The following is a 22,142-nucleotide window of genomic DNA, read 5'->3' on the forward strand; positions in this document are numbered from 1 at the left end:
ATTGCTGTACTGGTCTGCTTTGTCTCGTTTCTTGACTTCAGAACTTAAGTTTTGTAAAATATTTCAGGCTCCTTCTACCTTTGACAATGCCTCATAATTTTGTCATCAGCACTCCTACTTTTTGTGCAAAAGTCATCAATAAAAATAATAAGACCAGTCATCAAGGAATGTCACTAAGACTCTGTGTAGCCCAGGCCCTTGGCGTCTCTCCTTCAGTCTATTCCTTACAACTCTTTTATTAAGTCCCATCTCTTCACTCCAAACTAATTCCTCAGGTGGCATTGTATCAAATGTTTTACTGGAATCTGAATAGACTTCATCAACCACTTCTGTCAGCTAACAGTCAGTTATCTCACCCAAAAAGACATATGGTGAGCCTGGTTATCACCTGCATTTGTCAGCTTTTGTCTGCCTTCCTCACGCATTTTTAACACTTGGTTTTTCTTTTCAAAATCTGCTTGAACTTTATGCCTATTCGAAAGGCAAGTGACTAGACCGTGGTTACCTGTGTCAGTTTTCCTCTTCTCTTACATTTATATACTGGATTTGGCATTCTGTAGTTACTCAGTTATTCAGTCTTCAGCTGAACACAAGTGGGTATATGCAGAGAAACGACTTGCAAACAACTCTGTGAGGGTTGCGTGTTTACAGCTGCTGTGACTCATATCAAGATTTGCTTAACTTACAACTGCAAATATGTTTTTATAGCTGCTAGCTCTGCAAAAACACTCTCAGATTTGAAAGCCAACCTGTGTCCATTTTGGCTCACACACTGGAGCTTTGGATTCTGCTGCTTTTCTGCTCAGTCAGGATTTTGATTAGAGATGGCTTCATTCTGCTTTTGTTTGGCTCCTTTTGTCTACAAGAGTTGGTCAAGGCAATCTTTGTGATGGCAAAACCCTGAATTTTGACTTTGATGCAGCACTCTGGAGAAACTACGATAAAGGCTATGTAATAAAACCCAAATAAATAAAGCAAGTATACATATTGAAGACTCCACTCAAATGGATTGCGTTCTATTTATCATTCCCAGCATAAGGTATAATCTAGCTGATATCTCTGTACTTTTTCCCTTCTGTAGTGTTGTCAGAAGCAGAAAGTAGGACAGTTTATTTATATCTGCAGAGTAAGCGTTTCTGATTTTGAATGTGCTGGGGGCTGACAGTAGCATCTATTCATAGTTAGTTTTAGAAGAACAACACATGCCTTATCATGCTTGTCATAGTTCTTCTGGTCTACAGGTTAATCCTTTTTCTTATTTCAGATTTATGTTACTTTAACTTATTCCATGTTAATGACTTGGGCCTTTAGTTGGAAGCAGGAATTATTTCACAGAGTTTGACATTAGCAAGTAAAGCTTTCTAGAGTGTACCTATGGTTAGTGCAGACAGATTGGCCTTTCCAGGACAGTCCCTGGGATGAGATAATGAGTGTCGACTATATTTCTGGTTTTCAGATGGCTAACACTATTAGAGATTAATCCTACTTCAGAATATTTTTCAAATGGCCAATAATCAACATAAAACAAGTGTGGTTCCACAAGAGCAACAAAAGGTCTGATTAAACTTCTGGAAGCGCAAAGAATTATAATAAGCTGTGACGGGATGATTCAAGACAGGGCGATCATGGTAGAGGCTTAAACATGACATTCCACCTAGTGCAGGGGCATCGTTGCTTGTGGTGTGCTCTGCTAAGCACAGCTGCATGTGTCCCATCAGCTCTGAAACCAGAAGTAGAACAGCCGTGCCCAGAAGATGCAGCCCTCCAGCCTTGCCATGGGCAGACATGGTCAGTCTGGATGAAGTATCATCCTTGTGAGACGGTGCTTTTCCCAGGAGCTGAATGGCGTGGCACTGCCTTGCAGCACAGTCTGAGCTCAGTCTGGGAGCTTGAGCATGGTGCTGCCTTCTGCCATTTCCAATAGCATAAAGATCGCCATTCACTAATTTCCAGGCTCTACCCTCAGGTTTTGTTCACTTATTGGGGCTGTTTCACCCCAGTGAAGAGAGGAAATAACTGTGCAAGAAAAGAGTGTATTTTCCAGATGCCGCGTAGAATAACCTAACATAATATTTCTAATCCTTTGGTGTACCTTTTTTTTTTTAAAAAAAAAAGGTCCCAAATATGAGGAAAAAAAGACATTATTACATTTGATAATGGATGCAGACATAATTTTACATCTGAGGATGGTAAAAACTTCTTGAATAAAATGGCAAAGTCACCATGATGATGGCCAAGACTGTAATGGTGATGTTGCACAGAATCTACAGTAAACAACATTCTACTTATCTGAGAAAAAGTAATAATGAAGTGTACGAGGAAGCTTTGTCCTTCAATATTTTTCATTGCTTGGAAATGTAAACATTTTCTTACTCCACGATGATTCACTTCTGAGGTAACGTTTGCTGCTGCCGAGCCCCTTGGCTCACTAGTAGTGCCACACATTGCTGTCGGGAGGGTGGAAGTGACTCACGTTGAGGCCGCTTTGGTGGGAACGCTGAGTAGGACCGAGCCGCACTAGTGTGCGTGTCCCCTGCAGCCCCCTCTGCATGCAGTGTGCCCTCTCATGGCAGGAGGAAGGAGAAGAAATGAGTGAAGGGTGTCCACCAAGCAGCAGCGGCACAGGGGAAGGTTTTGCGAGCAGCCTTCTGTTATTCAGTAGCATGCTTCCGTGGAAACTCTATGGGAAGTAAGGCTAAGCAGTCTACCCAGTCATCAATCATTTCGTTCACATTATGACTAACAATGCTTGGAATTCAGGGAGGGAGATAGTATCAACCACAGCACTTCTGAAGAAACAGTCCTACTAATTATCTCTAATTATATGTGTTTTTATGTGTTTTGTTTCTCAGCCTGGAAGTGCTGAGATTCATGATTTTAGAAGAAGAGTCAGCTGCTTAGAGACACGTGTTTTGGCAATAAAGCACCCAGTGTTTCCAGCACAGAGGTGCCACCATACTCACCAAGGAGCCAGCAGAGAGTGCAGAATACATGGGTGTATTTCCAAGCAGCTAGGGGATAACAAAAGCTTTATAAAAAATGGCAGTTTATGTTACCCCCGAGGAACAGAAAGACCAGATCTGGACACCAACATGTGGGTTTTTTTGTTGTACGAGCTGAATCTCAATAGAGAAATGTTTCACTGCTGTTTTCCACCAAAGCAGATGGGGACATTCAATAATTAGGGATAATTCCATGATCCAACTCAGGTATGAAAAAATGAACAAGCTGAACTCCGCTTATAAATAAATTTAATAAAGTGAGACCCAGTGCCCAGGAGGTGACAAGAGGGTTGGCTGGTTGTGTCGGTATCTCCTCTGCCATTCCCTGGTTTGTCTTCCTCCAGGTACCTGCAGTTCATTGGCTGACCTGGTTGGGTGCAGGGGAGGTAGCTGTGGGCTGAGGCTCAGATGTTGGGTACTTTTATGGCCAGTCTCCTCACAGGAGCCCTGCACCTGCGCTCTAGGTGGTTGTTACTGTCACATCTATACCTTGGCATATGACTACATTCAGCGTTTTGAATTTGGCGTTGCCTAATTGTGGGAGCTGACGTTAAAAGCGAGGCCACCTGTGGTAACTCATCACACCAACCATCCGTCTGCAGTTAAAGGGGAAACTTGTTCGTATTCAGCATGTCAGACACTGAACAGTGTGATCATGCAACAGAAACACATGAGCAACTAGTGCTGGGAGACCACTGCTAATGTTTCCCCTGCTGAGTTGTTTCAGTGCCCCAGGTACCCCTCTCAGAGAGCAGCATAAAACGCAGCATGTGCCTGACGTTGTCACAAATGTGCAGAGCCACTCTTTGTCAGTGCACCAAGTCAAGTAACATTTTCAGCTGAGATGACAGTATAAAATAATGTAAAGCGAGGTGTTTGCCTTATTTCCATTTCTCTTGTGAAAATATGGTACAGTTTTTCAATGACAGCCATCAGAAGATAACTGATGGCAAAGTCCTTTGTGCCCAAAGCTGCACAGAGGTTAGCGAAGAAGAGGCAGGTGAGCTGACAGGGGTTGGTTTTTACACACCTTTGTTGCACAGAGACAAAGCTTTGAAGAAAATAGATGGATATTCAATGGGAGAAGTGGGACTTGGAGTGCTGCTGGTGGTGCTGGTTTGTTTTCAGAATTCTCCCTTTCTGCAGCTTAAAAATTAGGTGAAGCAAAAGGGAGGTGAAGTAGCAATCAGAAATTAGCTACAGAGGGCAGCATTTATGTCTCCAAATGTGTCACCAGCTTATCAGGGAAAGGTGAGGACCAAGTTGGTCTGTAGCAAATGTACCAAGGAAGCAAATAACTCACACTTTCTCTGACGTGGGGGGTTTTTTTTTGCAATTTCTTGGCTTATTTCTAAGCTTTTCTTTCACCTTTTCACCAGTCCCTTGGCTAAAAGATTAAAAGTCAGGAAAATGAGGCCATTCCTCTGGTTTCAAGACCTGCATGGAAGTGTGAGATGTCTTTCCTTCTCTGAGTGTTTTTGTACGAGAAAATTAATGAACTGTTATGAATGCCATCCCAATTAATTATAAATAGTAGTGAATGAGGGAACGTAACTCTGTGAAAGGTTCAGTCAGGTTTGATGTTAAATTTGAACATGGGAGAAAAAGCTGTCGATGTGATTTCTCAGAGTGTTTACAAACTACATCCTCATAAAATTATTCCCTGTGCAGGAATTATTCATTAAGATTAGTGGTCACAAGCTGGCATAAGGACTTGAGGACCAAAATTAGTAAAAATTTTCCCCTTCTGAAATGAAATGTGGTTATGGTAGGAGTCTCAGGAGTCTCCTCCTCTGCTCCACAGGCTTCATTACATGTGGTACATATCCTTGGAAATGCACCTATCTCTACTGATCATTTGAGAACCTATTAGCTTAGATATATTATTAGAAATATTTCTATTGCAGTCAGGAGGTTGCCATTGTATGAGCACCCTGCAAATGACAGTCTTTGTTAGTCTGGAGCCACAGTGCCTCTGAGCTGCACTTGCCCAGTCCCCTGACAGCGAACAGCACTGGGGTGCCACGCGTCAGCCTCACGGCAGAATCGCTGCTGTCAGTCCTTCAGACTTGACTGGTGGTTGCATTGCTAATGTTTTTGTTTCCTGAAAAAAAAAGAAAAAGTCCAGTTAATTTTGAAATTAAATGTGCTCTTTCATTCTTAGGCGGGTACAATTTCATGAAAAAAATCCCTGTGCTTCTGCCATATGCTTGAAGCATAAATCATGTTATCCTTATTCTTTTGGCCACAATAAATAAGCAGGTGTTGAAACTTGACTACAAGATTATGAGTGGGTTTGATTTTTTTTCCACCTAGAAGCATTAACAATTTATACTAAATAGAAATTACTATAGATCCTAGGCATTTTCTACCAGTTGTTGTTTCTTCAAGCTGTGTTAAAAGCTATGTTTTCACCAATGCATACAAAGTTTTTGATTTGTTTTAAAGACAAGAAAATGTTAATTCTTAAGTGCTTAAGAAACATTCTAAACCAACTCCACAAGGCATCCAATTGTTTGTTTATTAAAGTAGCACAATTATTTCTGAATCTAAACTGGAGAGTTTAACCCTAATTCAACAAGGTGCTTAAGCACTGGCTTAACTTCATCCCATCACACCTTTTAAGTTGAATGTGTGTTTGCATTTTCTGCTAAACTGAGGCCTCTGCCAGCATCTTTTTTTATCTATTACACATTTTATGAATTATTATCTGTTTTACAAATACGAGTTTATTCTGCTTAATACTCAAGGATATTTCCTCCCCCTATACATGCACTTGCAGCTTGTACTGCTGATCATTTTCTTCATTGACTGATACTTGCCATCTGCACTACAGTGTGCTTTCTAGTTAACAGGCAAGAAGCAGAATTAAAATGAGCATTAATTGTATAACTTTGTGTTAGTCGTAGTCAGGGATCTGCTGTGTCTCGGTAGCAGCCAGCTGCCACACCCATGTACTCAGTGGAAGGAAGGAGCAGCCTGGCACATGGTGTCATTGTTCATCCTTTGGAAACACATAGTGCCACCTTGGTCCTTCTTCCCTTAGTAGGGTTCCTTCTCTCCTCTTCCAGATCCTTCCCTCAGCCTCACTTCTTTTATTTTGCTTTTCACCCAAATTATGCTTTATGCAGTCTGTGTCTTGTCTTTTGTATAACAGTAACTTCAATTTAAAAATTAACATGAAGTGGGATAATTCATGCAGTGCTTTCTTTCCAACTTGCATTTTTATTGCTTTATTATTGTTCTTTCTGCCCATGCTTTTTACTTCGTTGCCTTTTCTTGTTTATCTGCAGATTGTTAGATGTTTGGACTGGGTGGTATTCTTATCATCTCTGCAAAGTGCAGTGCTCAGTTTCAATGATGATTATAAGAGTAGATGAACATAGGAAGACTTTTAAATAGTTTAGATGAGTCAGTGTTATCTGCTTTTGTAAAGAAAACAATCTTCTGTGAAGGCACTTTTTATAGGATGTTATTCTCTACTGAGGTGTAAATATTCCCAAAACAAGAAGAGTTACCTTTTGAGACAGTACTCCAGTGATGATTTCAAATGAAATAGTTTTACAGGGGGTGATGAAAAATATAAACAAGCACTTACACCAAAGAAAAGAGAAAGGCCAAGATCTCTCCTGTTTTTTTTCTGACTCCAAATGTAATACTGGTGTTGCATAGATATTTCCGTGAGATTCATGAAAAGCAAATGCCTCTGCAAAATATGGTTTTCCTAATCTTATCAGAGACATAACGCTTATTCCAAATAACATAATCACCCATGCTGTAGGCTAAACTATCATATACATTTTTATCTAGATGCAAAGCATTCTAATACTGAACTCTGGTAAGGTGACAGACAATACAGCTTGCTTTTATACTAGAATTAAATTGTTTACGATTCATAGCTTCAAAAATTGACTCATGCATCCCAAGCCCACGTGTACAACATTGTGCTTTACAGATAGACAGTTAGCTGTACAAAGGGTGGCAGTTTTTCTCTGTTTTGCAGAGGAAGATCTGAAACACAGTAACATCAAATCAGGTCATTTGTTCAGTAGATCAATACAGTGACTCACCAGAGACAGGGGTTTGTCTGCAGAGGATCTGTTGTACGCACAGCATGCAATACAGTTGAGCTGGTAACACAAAGTGGATGCTGTGCATGGATTAAACAACACATGCTCCTTGCTGTGATCACTGTTGGTTGTGATAGAAGGGCTCAAGAGGGCTGTGCTTTGGCATAACTTCTCATCTGCCTGCAGAATATGGACATCTGTACCCTATATACACCCCTTGCCTAGGCAACACGTGCGTGACCAGCTGAGGGATGCACACAGGGCTTCTTTACCGCCTATTCACTGCCTGCTATCCATTTCCCTCCCTGGTGTGCAATGGGATGCTAAGCCTCTTAAACTGGGAGAGGGCAAGTCTGCAGCAGCTTTCCTGCAGCCCCAGCTAGCCCCTTGCTGGAGGTGTCCCCTGGTGAGGATGTAACCCTTCATTTACGTGCATGGTACCACTGGCGGTAGCAGGGCAAAACAGCCCAAGTGAGGTCCAAGGGTTGCCAAGGTGTAAATGCAGAAATTCTCAGCGTTCTGGTTTCTAGTCCTTTTTGCCCTTGGTCATGTATGGCTTGCAATGTGGTAGGTTGCCATTAAAGCAGAATTGCCAATTTCAGTGTGGAGAATTGTGGCTGTTGCTTTCAACGCTATGTGTTTAAAAGTTTTTCTTTATGTTATGCAGTGAAGCCCTTTACCATAAATATTTCTATTCTTTTTCTCTGGAAATCGTTATACTTTACTTATCCTCGCTTGCAGGGTAGAACAGCTGTTCTGCCCTTCCTCTGTTTTATCCCCATATTCCACCTCGGTGTCCAGTGTCAATGTCCATTTTCAGGAGAAGAAGCATCAGGAACAAAAACAAGTTTAGTACGGTCCTTGCCCAGTACAACCCCTGGTCTCCAGCAGAGCATCACAAGCCACATTTCTCTGGTTTTCAGCATCATTAACATTTTCACACACCGTAGGCAGCTTTGTGCTATGTTTGGGGAGGCAGAGCATGTTGCAATTCTTGCACTACTGATGGAAGGAGGAAAGAAAGTCTTTTGCAATCTGCCAGGTAGGAAGTTGTTCTCTCTAATGTGCTGGCAGGTTCTTGATAGTATAGAAAAAAGGGAACCCTTCCTTCCACTCCTAACATGTGTAGCCCTCGGGAGACGCGCTGCTTGACTTTTTCTTCTAAGTTTGTGCTCGGCAGGCCACAATAAGTCATCCTTGTCATTCCCTCAATGAACCTGCTCTGATCTGAGCCTGGAATTAGGTTTTTATTTAGGCAGTACCAGCATCTGATGTAGCTGGCTAAGTCAGAGGTCCTGTGGGCATGCAGTACCACGCAGCTCCTGTCCAGAGGGACTGAGACTTGGAAGAGATGACCAAGTATTAGTATTTCCAGTGTAAACACAGTCATAAGTGTTACAGCTGGTCAGCAATTAGACGCGTGCAGGTGAGTGCCATCGCTCAGAGGCTGTGGTGAGCTGAGTGGGACCCACGCAAAGGTGGTGTCATCCCCCCAAACGCTTGCTGCCAGTGTGAAGGACCCAGCTTCCTAAATTCAGGGCTGAGCTTGTGCCTGAGCTGCTGGGTGGTGATTTACAAGGTCATCCATCTACCAGTTCATGGCCACCAACTTTCCAGATCTTGTTTGAAACTTAGCCACAAAATGAGAATATTTACCTTTGGTGTCATTAACATATACTGCGAATATGTGGATCATTGACAGTGTCAGCAACATGCATTTTGAAAAAGGCAGCCCTGTAAGATACTAAATTGAAATTTGAATGAAAAATCACCAGAGGAATTACCACAAACTGTCCACTTATTCTGGATGTTACTTTTGGTTACAATCACTTTGCATATTTTATTTAAAAATTAATTATTTGCCTGTAGTAACAGTAGAGTAGTAGGACTTCTCTTCCCTGGGGAGTTGGGATGCTAAAATAAGGTTGAGGTTATTTTGGCTGGATTTCAGTGGGACTTCACACCTGAATGCTTTCTGTAATCAGAATTTCAGAAGTGAGCATGGTGCTGCTCAAACAATATATATTTCTTCTAAAATTGCAGTTAAGCTATAAACTCTAATGTCATAGATTAACTTCAGGGAGTTTATTGTTATGCATTTTGTGTTATGTCGCTATTACACTGAGCATGGCATTTAGTCTTTCTTTCATTTCTCTTCCAGTTGGGTATTGTGGCACTATCCAAATAGTACATAAAGTATGTCAAGATTAGTGTGTCATTTCTCAGATTTTCATGCTTGAATTTCAAATATTAGAACTGGAAATCTGTGATACTTGTGTTTATCTGACAGCTCCATTTCTTACTACCATGAATTCTGTAAACTTTTTACAGTGTATTTCTACCTACTGTTAGCATCAAAACTGTCATAACAGTGTAGATTAATACAGGATTGGCACTTAGCTTTTAGCTTTTTCATCCAGTATCTCCTGCAAGACAACCTTCTAGTGTTTTGGCCAACACTTAATCCATTTATAGTTTAATTTTAATCTTAGAAGGTGAGCTATGTCATTTTTTTAAGGGAAACTATTCTGAGCATAGTTGTGAATTTAAAGCAAGAGGTACTTAAGGGATGTACCATAATTCTGTTAATTTTAATAAGGGGGGGAATTAAAATTGCAATTATTATAATCTATCATTACTATTACCTATCATTAAATAGAGCCCCTTGAACGCAGCCTGAGTGCCTATTATCCTTGTCAGTTTTCAGATGGCTTTTCACCTGCATACTGGGTGAAGGGGCTTTTTTGAACAGATAATAGCATTATAATAATAATAGCATTAAAATGTCATTATTTTTGTCTTCCTGTTAAAAATATCATTTTGCTTTAGTAGTTGATAAATCGATTACAACTATTAGCTTTAATTGTGATCTTATGTTTCTATACACTATTCACGTTATTCTGTACGTCTTCATGTTATTGTGTAAAGCTGCCTTCACTAGTTTAAGGATACTGTGAATTCTGGTTTGGCTTAGAACTTAAATTGGGAAGGAAAATGTCTCTTGGACATTACTCTATTACCATCATTCTTAGCTCCATGAGTTGAAATGGTTTCATGCATTTTTAAAAATGCTAGATAAGACAGTTGTTTTCAGAAGGAAGCATCTTCCAGTTGTGTCTGCAAGCCTGACTTGGCAGTATGAGGAACATACAATCAAATTGGTCTGTGAATGCAAAAAGCATTGACCATATTCATTTCCATTGTCCAAGCTAAAAAAAAAAAAAAAAGATGGAAAAATCAAACAAAAATACTGAAAGGCTTATTTCGCTTTGGTGTTGTTTTAGAAGTATGATTCATTGTAATCAACATGAAGAAGAAAAGTTTTATAAAAATAATGACAATTACAGATCTTGCCGTGTTTTCCTGAGGTTCCCCTCTGAGGCCAAGTGGGTAAAGCATCTAGACTGCCACGGGTAGAGCATCTAGACTCCTGTGGCCTTCTACATGAGCTTCCTCCCTGCTCTGCTGCTTCATAGTGCAGAGACAAAGCAGGCCTTCAGGGTGTTTCTTTATGGAGGGCTTTAAACACAGTTGCCTAGGACCACTTTTTTCTTTGCATACGATTTTCCTCAGCCCAGGTAGTGTGAGGTGCCGCATTAACGGTGCCGTCTGAGCGTAAGCAAGGCCATAGCTGTAGCCTAAAAAAAGGGCTCATCTGCCTCCACGTGGTCTCTCACACAAGGGCAGCTTGCAGGTGCTTGGAGAAAGAAAGGAAGAAACAGGGCTATTAGGTCCTGAGTGGGTATGTTAGAAAAGGCAGTGGCAGGGTCCCATCCAAGTCCCACGGTGCTGACTGTTCTGAAGGAGAACAGCCATGCCATTTCACACATGCCATGTGTCCTCTGTTCTGGTACAGGCTGGCAAAGGAAGCTTTGCCATACTGGTAGTACTTGCTGCCTCGCCTGCTGCTACCTGGACACGAACTCGTCCCTCTTCCCCACACATTGCTTGTCCTTACATATGTAGTACCTCTTGGAGTTCCGTGTGGAGTAGGTGAGAGGCAGCAGATCGATAGTGAAACTCCATAGCATCGCTGAAGGGTGTTGCCTGACGCATGAATAGCAAGAACGTCCGTGGCGGGAGCAAAAATCCATCCTTGCCAAAGTTCAGCCACCAGTCTGAAGACAAAAGGAGTGTAGCTGAGAATAACTTGCAAAAGACTGAGGACATTTGATTGTATAGGGCCTAGGGTGGTATGTTTATATGGCTCTATATCGTTCAGTAAAACCTGGAGTTTTACTGAGTTCTTGCAAGAACATTATTGGGAGGCCTTATTAGACTTACAGAACGTTTATGATAGCTTTATTAACATGTGTGGTTTTTTTAATTAAGATATGGACTACTTGAGGGAGCAACTGAATGGTTCCCTGATGAATTTGTTACTTTAATTTCCTTCAGAAAGCACTTCTGAGCCTAACTTACATTCCTCCTGCAATTAATTTATGTAATTGATTCTAGTAAGTGCTGTAGTTTTTCCCTGTAATTGTTCCCTGAATTGACAGGTTTAATTTCATGTAATATGAGAGCCTGCAGTACTGAGTTTGCAGTGCTTCATAAAAGTTGATATTACATGTTGTGCTGTTGGATTTTGGCAAAAAGAAGGCAATAAAATATTCCCGTAAAATAGAAGTGTCCAAGTGACAGATATTGAGGCCAAAATTTAAAAAAAAAAAAATTACTCTTGAAAGGTAGGTCTTAAATCCATATTTAACCATGTAGGTAAGTGGCTAGATTTTTATGCGTGCAGCTTCAGAGCTTGAGATCCAGTGAAGTACTTCATCATGCAGGCTCTGCCTGCCTTGCACACCAAAGAGCAGTTTCCAGAAGAGGTTCCTACACTTGAAGCCAACAACAAGCTTTCCAAGCACACTGCTGGCTCTTGCCATCCTTCCCCGGTGAGCTCCAGAGATCGCATGATGTGTCCCTGTTATAATAACGTCAGATCTGTGCTGAACTGCCCATTGAGACATACATGTGCAATCCCTGGATACTCAGCACTGCTAAAGTTTGGATGCGTATTTAAAAGCTGTAGTAGAGACTTAGGATTGCAAATTTAGTTACTTTTTACCCTTGGCTTTTTTCTCAAATGGGAGATGTTTGTCATGATTAAAATAAACTACAAATTGCACCTTTGCCAGTTGCAATTCTAGCTTCTATGGTTTCCTTGGCAGTGGATCAGGCCCTCCTTCCTCACATCACAGATGCCATATCCATACCATCACTTGTGCCGCGTGGTACTGGTAGCTGCCCCAGAGCATCGCTGCACACGCTGTTTTCATTCCCTATGTGCCAATCAGATCGTAAATGACATTTGTAGAAATGCAGAGCTGACCTTCTCTGTCATGTAGCTTTTCAGATAATGTCTTTGATTTATTCTGAAGTTTCAGACTTCAGCTGGAGCCCTACAGCGACCCTCCATGCGAACCTCAGGTTTCAAATAGGTTCAAATCAAATGTTGCTAATAACTGAGGGAGAAAAACATTCTGCTTTGGTTTTCAACATCATATGCATTTTCCCTCCCTTTTTAATGTTTTTCCCATATGCTGCTATCCTTTGCTTTCCTCCTCCCCTGTGTTTATCATACTGCCTGCTAGCATTTGCAGTGTGTGGACTGGCAGAGTCAGTGCTGCGTGGACTGGCAGAAGGGCTGATGAAGCCCAGGGCTGCAAAATCTGAGTTCCCACTCTGGCTGTGATGCTAACCTCTTGGATACCTGGGAGGAGTTTCGGCCTCTTCGCCTCTGGTGCGCAAATAACTTGCTTCTACCCAAGGAGGGCTGTGTGGATGGAGTGGTTCTGCAGCAGTGTGGTCCAAGCTGAGTTCAGCCTCCTAGATGCGATGAAGGGCTGAGGCATGACTGGGGCAAGGGGCCATCGCAGGAAGGGGAGAGGGAAGAGGGAGGGTGAGAAAAGGGGTTGAATTGGGACAAAGGCTTAGAAATCTGCTGTGGTTGCTGGTAGGGGATGGGGCAAGAGTGTCTCAAGGCTGTGGTTAGGGACAGGTTATCTCTGCACCTTTGCGCCTGCCCCTTCCTCAGCTGATGAGCTCCTGCCCCTCTGTGCCAGCAGCTGATTTGCCAGGGCAAAGCAAATGTTTTGGTTTTTTATAACTTGGTTTTTTATAACATTTTATAGCAAAATGTTTTGGTTTTTTATAACTTTCGTTTTTTACTAAGTGCCTCTTTTGTTGGGATTTTAATTCACCTTCAAATTACAAATACCATTTTGAACAATCTTTCAGATTCTCCCCTGTTCTTTTTTACCCTTTCCTTTTAATCCAATCAGTAGCACCCAAATCACTTGCTAATGTCAGAAAAGCCAGCCCTGTTCTGAACTCGGCCCACTGTAGTGTTGACTTGGCCTTCAGCGTTTCAAGGTTGCCCAGAGGCTTGCTCCTCGCTGGGAGCTGCCAGCAGCACACACGTGGTTGCCCCAGCCAGTGCTGCAGAGGACCAAGCCAGCAGAGAGTAGGATCCTTTCCATCCCCAGGGGCAGAGATGTGCCATGTGCTGCAGGGAAGGTGTCACAGGCACCGCTGTGTCTGTCCCCACTGGACACTCTCTTCTCAAGGGTGGGGGAATGCATATCTTTTCCATAATCCCCCAAACCAAAATGGAATCAATTCTGATTTTTCACCTTCTGCTGATGTTGCTGTTGGACAATGACAGATGCCTTGTATTCTGGCCTGTCCTTCCTTGTCCCTTTTAGGTGCAGCAGAGAGCCCGATTTAACACAAATCAGATTTAAGACTACAGATCAAAATGCATGGCAGAATCCATCGGGAAGAAAGCTGAGAGCAGAATCACACAAATTTCATCCTAATTTTGGTTTTTACACAATTTTTTTTCCCTTGCAAAACACAGCCGTGGTCTGTGTAACGATATGCATTTGTACCTACTTTTTCATAACAGTCTTAATGCATGAATATATCAAAACTATTATAAAACTGTGGGTGTATAGATACATGCTTTTAGATTTATCTGCTAGAAAAAGAAGGGCCCTCATTGTTACACTATCATCTAAAGTATAAAAATAGAAGATTTTAATTAGTTTAATATCATAGTGCTGTATTTTGAGTTCTGACCCTCAAGGCACCCTATATCTCCGTTCTTTCTCTGTCTTTCACTGACAAGCAAATTAACTCTGCATATCTAGAAAATAGCTTGCATAATGCAATCCTGATGCTGCCTTTTCTCTTCTTCAAAGTACCAGTTTTCTGGGTTAGCCTGTGCTTCAGTGTGTGCTTCTAAAATGGCTTCACTACTCTGCCAACTCCATTCCAGGGTCTGCAGGGTTTATATCAGGTTTTTCCTGTAAATGAGCGAGAGAGCGAGCCTAAGTTGATACCAATAAAGCAGAGTAAAGTGGTAAACTTTCAACTTTCCTAAATTTTCAACTTTGTAAGACTCAGTAGAAAAACTGGTTCCATTTAATTTCTGACAAAACACCCAGACTATAGAGAAGAGCATCTCCATTCTCCTCTTTTCAAGCTTCTTGTGAAAATAGCTTATTTCTGGTACTAATGGTTATGCAGATGCATAACTTAAGAGGAGATGCATTCTCTCTGATGAAAAAGTTCAAAAGTATGTCAAAAATAAGGGCTGGCAGTCTCATCTTGTTTGGCACTGGTTGCAGCTCCTGACACTCTGACTCCCCTCAAATTCAGCGCAAGTGGATGGAGGCAGAACAGAAGCAATATCAGTGAGGTTGGGCACTGCTTACCACAGAACCAGGTTGTGTTCTTCTTGGGATATCATCAAGATCTTGGACATGTACTTTAAAATCTTTAGTCCCATGCTGGTTAGAAATTATTTTCTTTTTTTCCACAACTGGGCTTCTTCAAGTCTGACAGGAAAGCGATATCCCCAAATTTCATTTAAATGCCTTTCCTGAATGTAACAGGTCTTGGGATTCAAAGGAATTCATTCAGCATGCTCTCCTAATGCCATTTAACTTCCAGTGAAAAAACAGTAACAGGAAGAGTTGTTTTAATTAGCACATGAGTTGTGCAGCAGCTAATGTATTCCACCTCTTCATTGTTGTAAAAGGAGCAGATTTCTTGGTAGCATTAAGCGGGCAGAGAAGAGGGGTTGTGTTCTGCTCTCCATATGCGCACACAGCCCCATTCACGGGGAAGGTGTGAACGGGAGGTAATTTGTAGCTGCCTGCCATTTGTACAACACAAGCTTCTGTTGTTCTCCAGGCTGGAAAGAAACCTGGCTCCCCATTTCAAACCTGCTGCAGTGTGACAGGTAGGCACCAACCTGAGATTTTTGTTATTAATCTCAACAACAAGATGGCAAAGCAAAGTAATTTTTTAATATACATCTAAAAAAAGGAAGAACTGGATGTCAGGCTGAAAAAAGAGAGACATGGCTTCCCCAGACATGTGGTACTTCTTAATCAGAAGTCCCAAGGAAACCACATTTTAGAGAAAACTCTGAAAATACGGCTCTTTTCCCTACATCTGTCAGCCTTAAACTGGCACTGGGCCAGAGCTTCGACTCCCAGTGTCCCCCTGCTCCAAACTGGGTCCAGAAGTGCGCTCTGCCATGGAGACTGGAAGTACACATTGATCCCCTGCTCCAGTGCTCCTCGAGATACACTGCGGTCTGCACGGTTGAACACGGAGGAGCTGCTGGCGCACTGCACAGCACACGGCGGCTCGTGTTTTGGTTTGGGTGAAAGCGATGAAGCGATGTGTCCTGTTAAATAGATGGTGAGGGCAAATGATTTCATGGCCTCCTCCAGCCCACGAGTGTGTCAGCACAAGCTATAAAGCAAAGCCCAAGCTCCAGACAGCATTTCCCTGGCAATAAGGTTCGAGCGGTGAGTGACGTTACAGAGGCTGCGCTTCGCAGAGAAAATTGCTCAAGGGAAGATTGACCCAGTAATGAAAAGCAAAGTGGGATGCACTGGGCCAGGCAAGGTGGGGAGCATCGCAGGGGCTTCCAGCCATGAAGCCCGACCATGTCCACTGGAAACTGCCCTGCAGTTCCAGAAGTGGGAAGTGACAAGCTGGTTTGAAACTTCTTGGTCAAAAGGCTCCCATTAAGATAAAAAGAGAGAGAAAGAGAAGTGATGCCAACAGGAAAAGGAAACAAATATTTCTGTTCATGAGAAAAATAACTGTAGGGCCAAAAAAACAAAATTAAGAAAAAAAGAAGAGTGTGCAAAGCAAAACTTGATGTGATTTTTGCCTTGCCTGAACTTGTTCAATGCAGGGGACTTGTGTTTGCTAGCAAAAGGAAACATTCTAGAGGTGGCTTGGCCGAAAGCAATGGCTTTTGCTGATAAAGGATTCAAGAGAGGGCAAAGAAAATATAACTACTTACATTAGCTAGGAGCTGCTTATCTCTAACGTGGCTAAAACAGAGAAAGCTTGTCTGTCGGAGAGAAGAAAAATCTAGTAATACAATAATGAGATATGGCTTTTCGTTTTAATTTTCATTTGCAAATACGTATAGCCTCTGAGTTCGGAGCTAACAGGCACTGCCCTGTTTTCTCATTCCTGTGTTTTCCCATGGGCAGGGTAAAAGCACACCGACAATACAAAATCTCCTCTGAATATTTTGCCTGTGCTAGTGATAAATATAAACCAGGATTTATCACCTCAGACTTTATTTATCAACCTCCTCTGTCCAGGAGGTGTTCAGTTTCACTTTTTTCAGCTGTTGGACACTCTTCCCTTGCACATAAACCAGCACAAGATCACTCACAGGAGCCATCTCTCTGATTTCAAGAGCACCAGTGGTATGGGGTAATGAGCTGCAGAGTGGGGTTTGAATACAGGGCTTTCACTGACAACACACAGGCTCCTCGGCCAAATGAAAAACTAAGCTTTGATCAATCAGTATCAGAGCATAGATCTTGCACATACATAACAACAAAAATATTTCTGTAAGCCATTTTGTACTCATTAAAAACAAAAAATTAATCATTTCAAGAGCTCTGTCCAAAAATATGTAAGTGACTGCCTTAGAATTACAACACGGGAATCACCAAGGCCCAGTTCGCGTTCACTTCATTGCTTTGTGGGTTATAATGGCGTAAATCCTCAGCAGCTTGGTTTCATGTAGCCCTGCAGAAGTCCAGCCATTTCACCTGTTCTGCTGCACCAGCTGGGGATCTGACTTGGAGGCTTTCAATAAATAATGTTCTGACACTAACTTCACTAAAAGGTCAGTGTCTAATCACCGTCTTGTAGGAATAGTTTCAGACCTCTAAAAGTGTGTATATGTATATATTATATATATATTCTGCTGTACAGATTGCAAAGATGTCAGTGATTCAGATTAGCTATTACAAATTCCCTGTGAATTTTGAACATACCACCATTTTTATTGTTTCTTTAGTGCATAAGGATTCTGTCCTCTGTCAGTTGTAGAGGAAAGTTTGTGCAGAATCCTCCCACCCAAAAATCCAGGCTGCTTTACGACAGGTTTTGGTGACTGTTTTCAGTGCCGGGCTCTGCTAGCGCAGCACGATGTGAGCCAGCAGATACTGGGACCTGTGGGGAGACCCCATCCTCTCAGCAGGATTCTGCACACACATATAGGTATGCTGGTGCAGGACCGGTTGCAGTACCAGGGTGGACACGCAAACCACTACAGCAGCATCCCCCAGAGAAGACACTGGTGATAAGCAGGAGTGAGTGTGTGTTTGTGTGTGCATGTGGCAAGAAGGGTTATTTTGTGCTGGATCTTCTGCCACAGGGATGAGGAGTCATGCAAGAAGAGAGGCAGGCAGAGATGTCAAAACGTGTAGAGTTGTTTTGACAGGGCAGTACAAAGACCAGGTTACCCAGTTATCTCTGACCTGGATAATTCTCACCAGCACGTCAGCTGAGAAAGCATTTTTTTCTATACCTCTGTGCAATATAGGTCCTGTAGTAAGGGGGATGGAGCCAAGGATAAGAATTTCTCTTTGCCAAGGCACCACCTGGCCACCTGGAGGGACCTTTTACATGGTCTAAATGGAGTTTGGCCTCAGTGGAAGATAAGCCTTGTATCTTAGCAGAAGTGCTTTGGAAAAACACATTAAAAGTAATAACTGTGCCACTTTGAGGGATAAGGAATTTTTAATGATAATACATCTCTTCCCAATGTGTAGCTATTGTTTTCACTGTATTTAGCATGGACTTTTCCCATTTATCTTGTCACAAAGGTATGAAATGCATTTGGAGTCAGCAGGCTGCCAGCCAGTGCTCGGGTACAATGCCTGAGGAGCAATTCCTCTCTTCATGGCTGCTCTGCCACAAGGAGACCAGCAAACCAGCTGGCTCCTTTCCACCTGGGGCCCTTCTTCGGGGCCTGCTAGTATGGGATCTTCTGTTTGCTGTGGAGAGCAAAACATACCCTGTGCCGATGAAATTGCTGTATGATCTAGGTTACAAATGTGACTAGAGAGGTGCTGTTCACTTTGCTTGTTGTCTAGGATTTACGGCTTCTTGCTTAGCTACAAAGACTCGTGCCATGCTGAGGACATACTGTCTAACAAGCCCTGGAGTTTCTAGAATATAACATGATGAAACTAGTTTAAAATTTCCTCCCAGTTATCCTTTTGCTACTGCGTATTATCAAAACACTTGAAAATTTTTCACTTACTCAGCTTTGTGTTTCTTTATTACTTTAGGCTGTGACTCGTCGCTGAACCTGACATCTCAGAAAGCCACAGATGCAGTGAACGATATCTTTCAGTCCCTCAGGGATATTGCAAGAGCTCGAATGAACATGAAACAGTTTAATTCCATCCATAATCCAGGCAGCAACACCCACCAGGCAAGTGGATCTTCTTTGCCCTGTGTATGTTATTTCTCTAGCATGCTGTAAAAATTACAGCACTAATTTTGCTGATGTGCTAATCCTATATGTGTTCTGCCCATGTGGAAGATATTTAAGTATAGATTTTATAATTGACCTAATCATCAAGAACTTCCTCAAATTCCAAACTCAGGCATATCCATGACACTGTCAACAAAGAATTGTCTGAGGAAGAAATTAGGGATTTGCTCTGCAGCACTGTGATATGACATAAATGCCTGTGAAAGGCAGGGCTAGGTCAAGACAGTCCTGGACTCAGACCTCTCATGGCATAGCAAGGCAGGATGTCCGCATCCAAACAGCAACTATATTCCCATGAATTTTCTCTCCCATCTTGATAAGTGTGAGAGGCCCTCCCATTTGTAAATAGGTGAAAAATGCAGCTTTTTCTTCTAAAATATGAGCATTTGAACTATGATATTACTATAGGTCATCAGGACTAATATACAGTGGTTTTCTCTCTCTCTCTGTCTCCCCCAAAGTGTTTCAGCCTTTTCAGTTAAAAATAGAGTTTTACAATGGAAAGCACATACAGTGATTTAGAGAGAGACTAAAGCCTTGAGCCAGAAAAAAATCCTTCCAAACTCTTAAGTATGCAGTGGACCAGCAAAGGGTTGTAGTTCAAATTAAACAATGCTTTGTAACAACAGGAATCAGGAGTGTTGCAAAATGTCACTGGAAAGCTAAGGTGGAGAAAACCTGTTATTGAAGTCTGCTGGCACTTAGGACCAGTCTGGTGTCTGAAATGGGGAAAGTTGTTAAACACCTAATACAGTTCAGTGGTGAGGCAGTTGGATGATAAGAAAATATCCTCTAAAAGTTTACTGGAAGTGTAATTAGCATCAGTATGTTCTTTGGATGTAATGCAGGTTGTTTGCTTAGGGCTAAGTGCTGGAACGCAGCAAGGGATGTATTAACACCCTGCAGCCCCCTAATCTGGCTATGCAATGGATTTAATTGCTTGAATAGGACCAACCTTCTGCTGAGGGCAGTTCAGGAGGTTTAGAGTAACAAAAACAAGCAGGCAGTGCAGTGTTTTTTCCATCATATGTACAGCTCTCCACAATTGGGCCTCTCTTCTGACTGGCAGGTGTTAATAAATGTTTTGCGTGTGATCAGTTTAGCTCCTCTGAAGTAGCACCCTTCCCATGGCCATACTCATTCCCTGCCCGACTTAGTGCTGTGGGAATGGGTTTAGCCTATAGATGCTTTTCTGCTTTATCTGTTAGAAGCTGGGAAGCCTCCATTTCTTGTTAAGACTCAGAAAAGGTTTCTATATGTAAGTGGGAACTGGATAGCCTCTTAGAAGGATTTTTTTGTAGCACTGAAGTTTGTCTTACATAAAATGATGAATGAATGTTTTCATCAGGTCATCAAACCACTCCCTGTAGCAACCATGCAAAGGAGAATATTTATTTTGCCTGATATTGTAACTACTGTTCTTGTCCTTTCATATTGATCTCAGGGATATTCTTCCCTTCCTCTGTCTTTTCTCCTTCCTCCTTCCTTCACTCCCTCTCATTTTCTCATTCTCTTTCTTTCTCTCTCCTTTTCTCTCTCCTTTTCTCCTTATAATCTTGTCTGAGGTATGTCCCATAACCACCAAACTTTTTAACAACTGTTTGAAACACCATTTGTGCCCCGCCAAAATTTTAAGTTGATAAAAGTTTCATTATATGAGTTATAATTCAATGCAGCTATTGGGGGTTGTATAAAAGATAAAGTTAAAACTCCCTAAAAATATAATAGACGAATTTCAAGTCATAAAATATTTTGAAAACATTTGGAACTATTATAGCTAAAAAAAGGTAAACGATCGTAGTATCTGCCTTCTAGTACCTCTGTAGATGAATTGGATCATTTTGAAGGTCACTGAGTTTAGGTGCTGAAAATGTAGACATGCAAAATCATAGCACATTTTAAACATCTTTTGAGTACATAGTTTTGTCTGAAGTCAGATAATATTTTTCCTTTAATTTCATGCAGTAAGCCTCTGTGTTTAACTGTGATTTGATATCTACTCCAGAAATATTTCATTCCTAATGTCTTTCTGTTCCTCATCCATGAAGATATTAAACAGATTTTTATACATAGAACTTCATGCCTGCATGTGTATTTTCAAACAGTTGTTTATTGCGTGACTAGATTTGACACAAATCTTGGCATGTTCTCCTAAAAGATCCTGCAGCTCATGTCTGCTGTGATTTGCTTTGTTGGCTCAATTAAAAATTATGCACGTGTTGTGAGAAGAACTAGATGAGTTGTATAAATCTTTGTTGACAGGACTGTATTCAAAAGCTGTAAGTTCTGTTTCTCACTGTGAAGTGTTGGATGAAAAACATTTCTTTAATTACTCCAGAAAATTTCAATTTCAAGCCAAGTGGCTTGCTTTTTATTTTCCATTCATTTTTATGTTTATCTTGCATGATGTCTCTTGTAGATATCATCTTTACAAAATGAATGATGTTACACTTGATTCCCTTAAGAAATCTAGGGAATGATATATACCTGGGTTAGTCCCAAAGGAAAACAAATGTACTAATTTGAAAGCTGCTGATTTTCTAAGACTGTTGTGCTTCCTGAAAAGGAATGTGGTTCTGTTGCAGTTTGGGTAAAGTTAAAAGCAGCAAAACAAAACTCCATTTGCAAAGCAAGTAAGGTCAAATTTTCATTAAAGAGCATCTTTCCACGAGTCATTAAAATTTTTATCTTAGAAACTTTTTCATGATGTCAGAGTGGTTTAGACCTTGGTACAGGAATGTGGAAATTTCTAGGCTACTAGAAGTTTCAGCACAGGTTGCAGAGTGGATCCTATGGAAGTGGATCTTCCAGGATGCTGACCATTGTACCTTTACATGTTCCCTTTTTCCTGGTCCCTAACTTCTCTGAAGCTCTGACATGCATGATATCCATGCGCTTGTTAGGCCTATTTTCTCAAGGTTCGCCACAGGTGGAAGTATTATGTAGAGGCCTGGCCGTAGAAGCTGAAGGGCTAACAGGGACTCCTTAGCTCTGCTCTCCCATGAGGGACAAAGAGGCAGGTTGGCCTCTTCCCAGCCCTGCTGATACCCAGGCTTCAGTGCTGACATGACACCTGTGGGAAGGCAGGAGTGGTCAGTAAGCAACCCCTCCTAAAAGCCCCTTGTAAGTGTTCGTAAAATCATTACAAAGGGAATGAGATCTTCTGGGTGCATGATGGGCAACAGAGTACCATCATTATTGCTATCCCTTTCTGTACTACCTCCAAAA

At 41.7% G+C, this 22,142-nt stretch overlaps 1 protein-coding gene across 4 annotated transcripts in view; it reads left to right on the forward strand.

The window, feature by feature from the left end:
* The window catches only part of SCFD2 (sec1 family domain containing 2), a 207,670-nt gene that overhangs the window by 174,550 nt on the left and 10,978 nt on the right, over positions 1 to 22,142 (forward strand). For 2 of the 4 annotated variants that reach the window (XM_075091468.1, XM_075091467.1), the window contains exon 6: positions 18,706 to 18,875. In XM_075091468.1, coding sequence (XP_074947569.1) covers positions 18,706 to 18,875 — 170 coding nt within the window. The remainder of the gene's footprint in view (positions 1 to 18,705; positions 18,876 to 22,142) is intronic. The other 2 variants (XM_075091470.1, XM_075091471.1) reach the window with 1 other exon arrangement.

Source organism: Phalacrocorax aristotelis, chromosome 4 (assembly GCF_949628215.1).
Source record: "Phalacrocorax aristotelis chromosome 4, bGulAri2.1, whole genome shotgun sequence".
Lineage (NCBI taxonomy): Eukaryota > Metazoa > Chordata > Aves > Suliformes > Phalacrocoracidae > Phalacrocorax > Phalacrocorax aristotelis.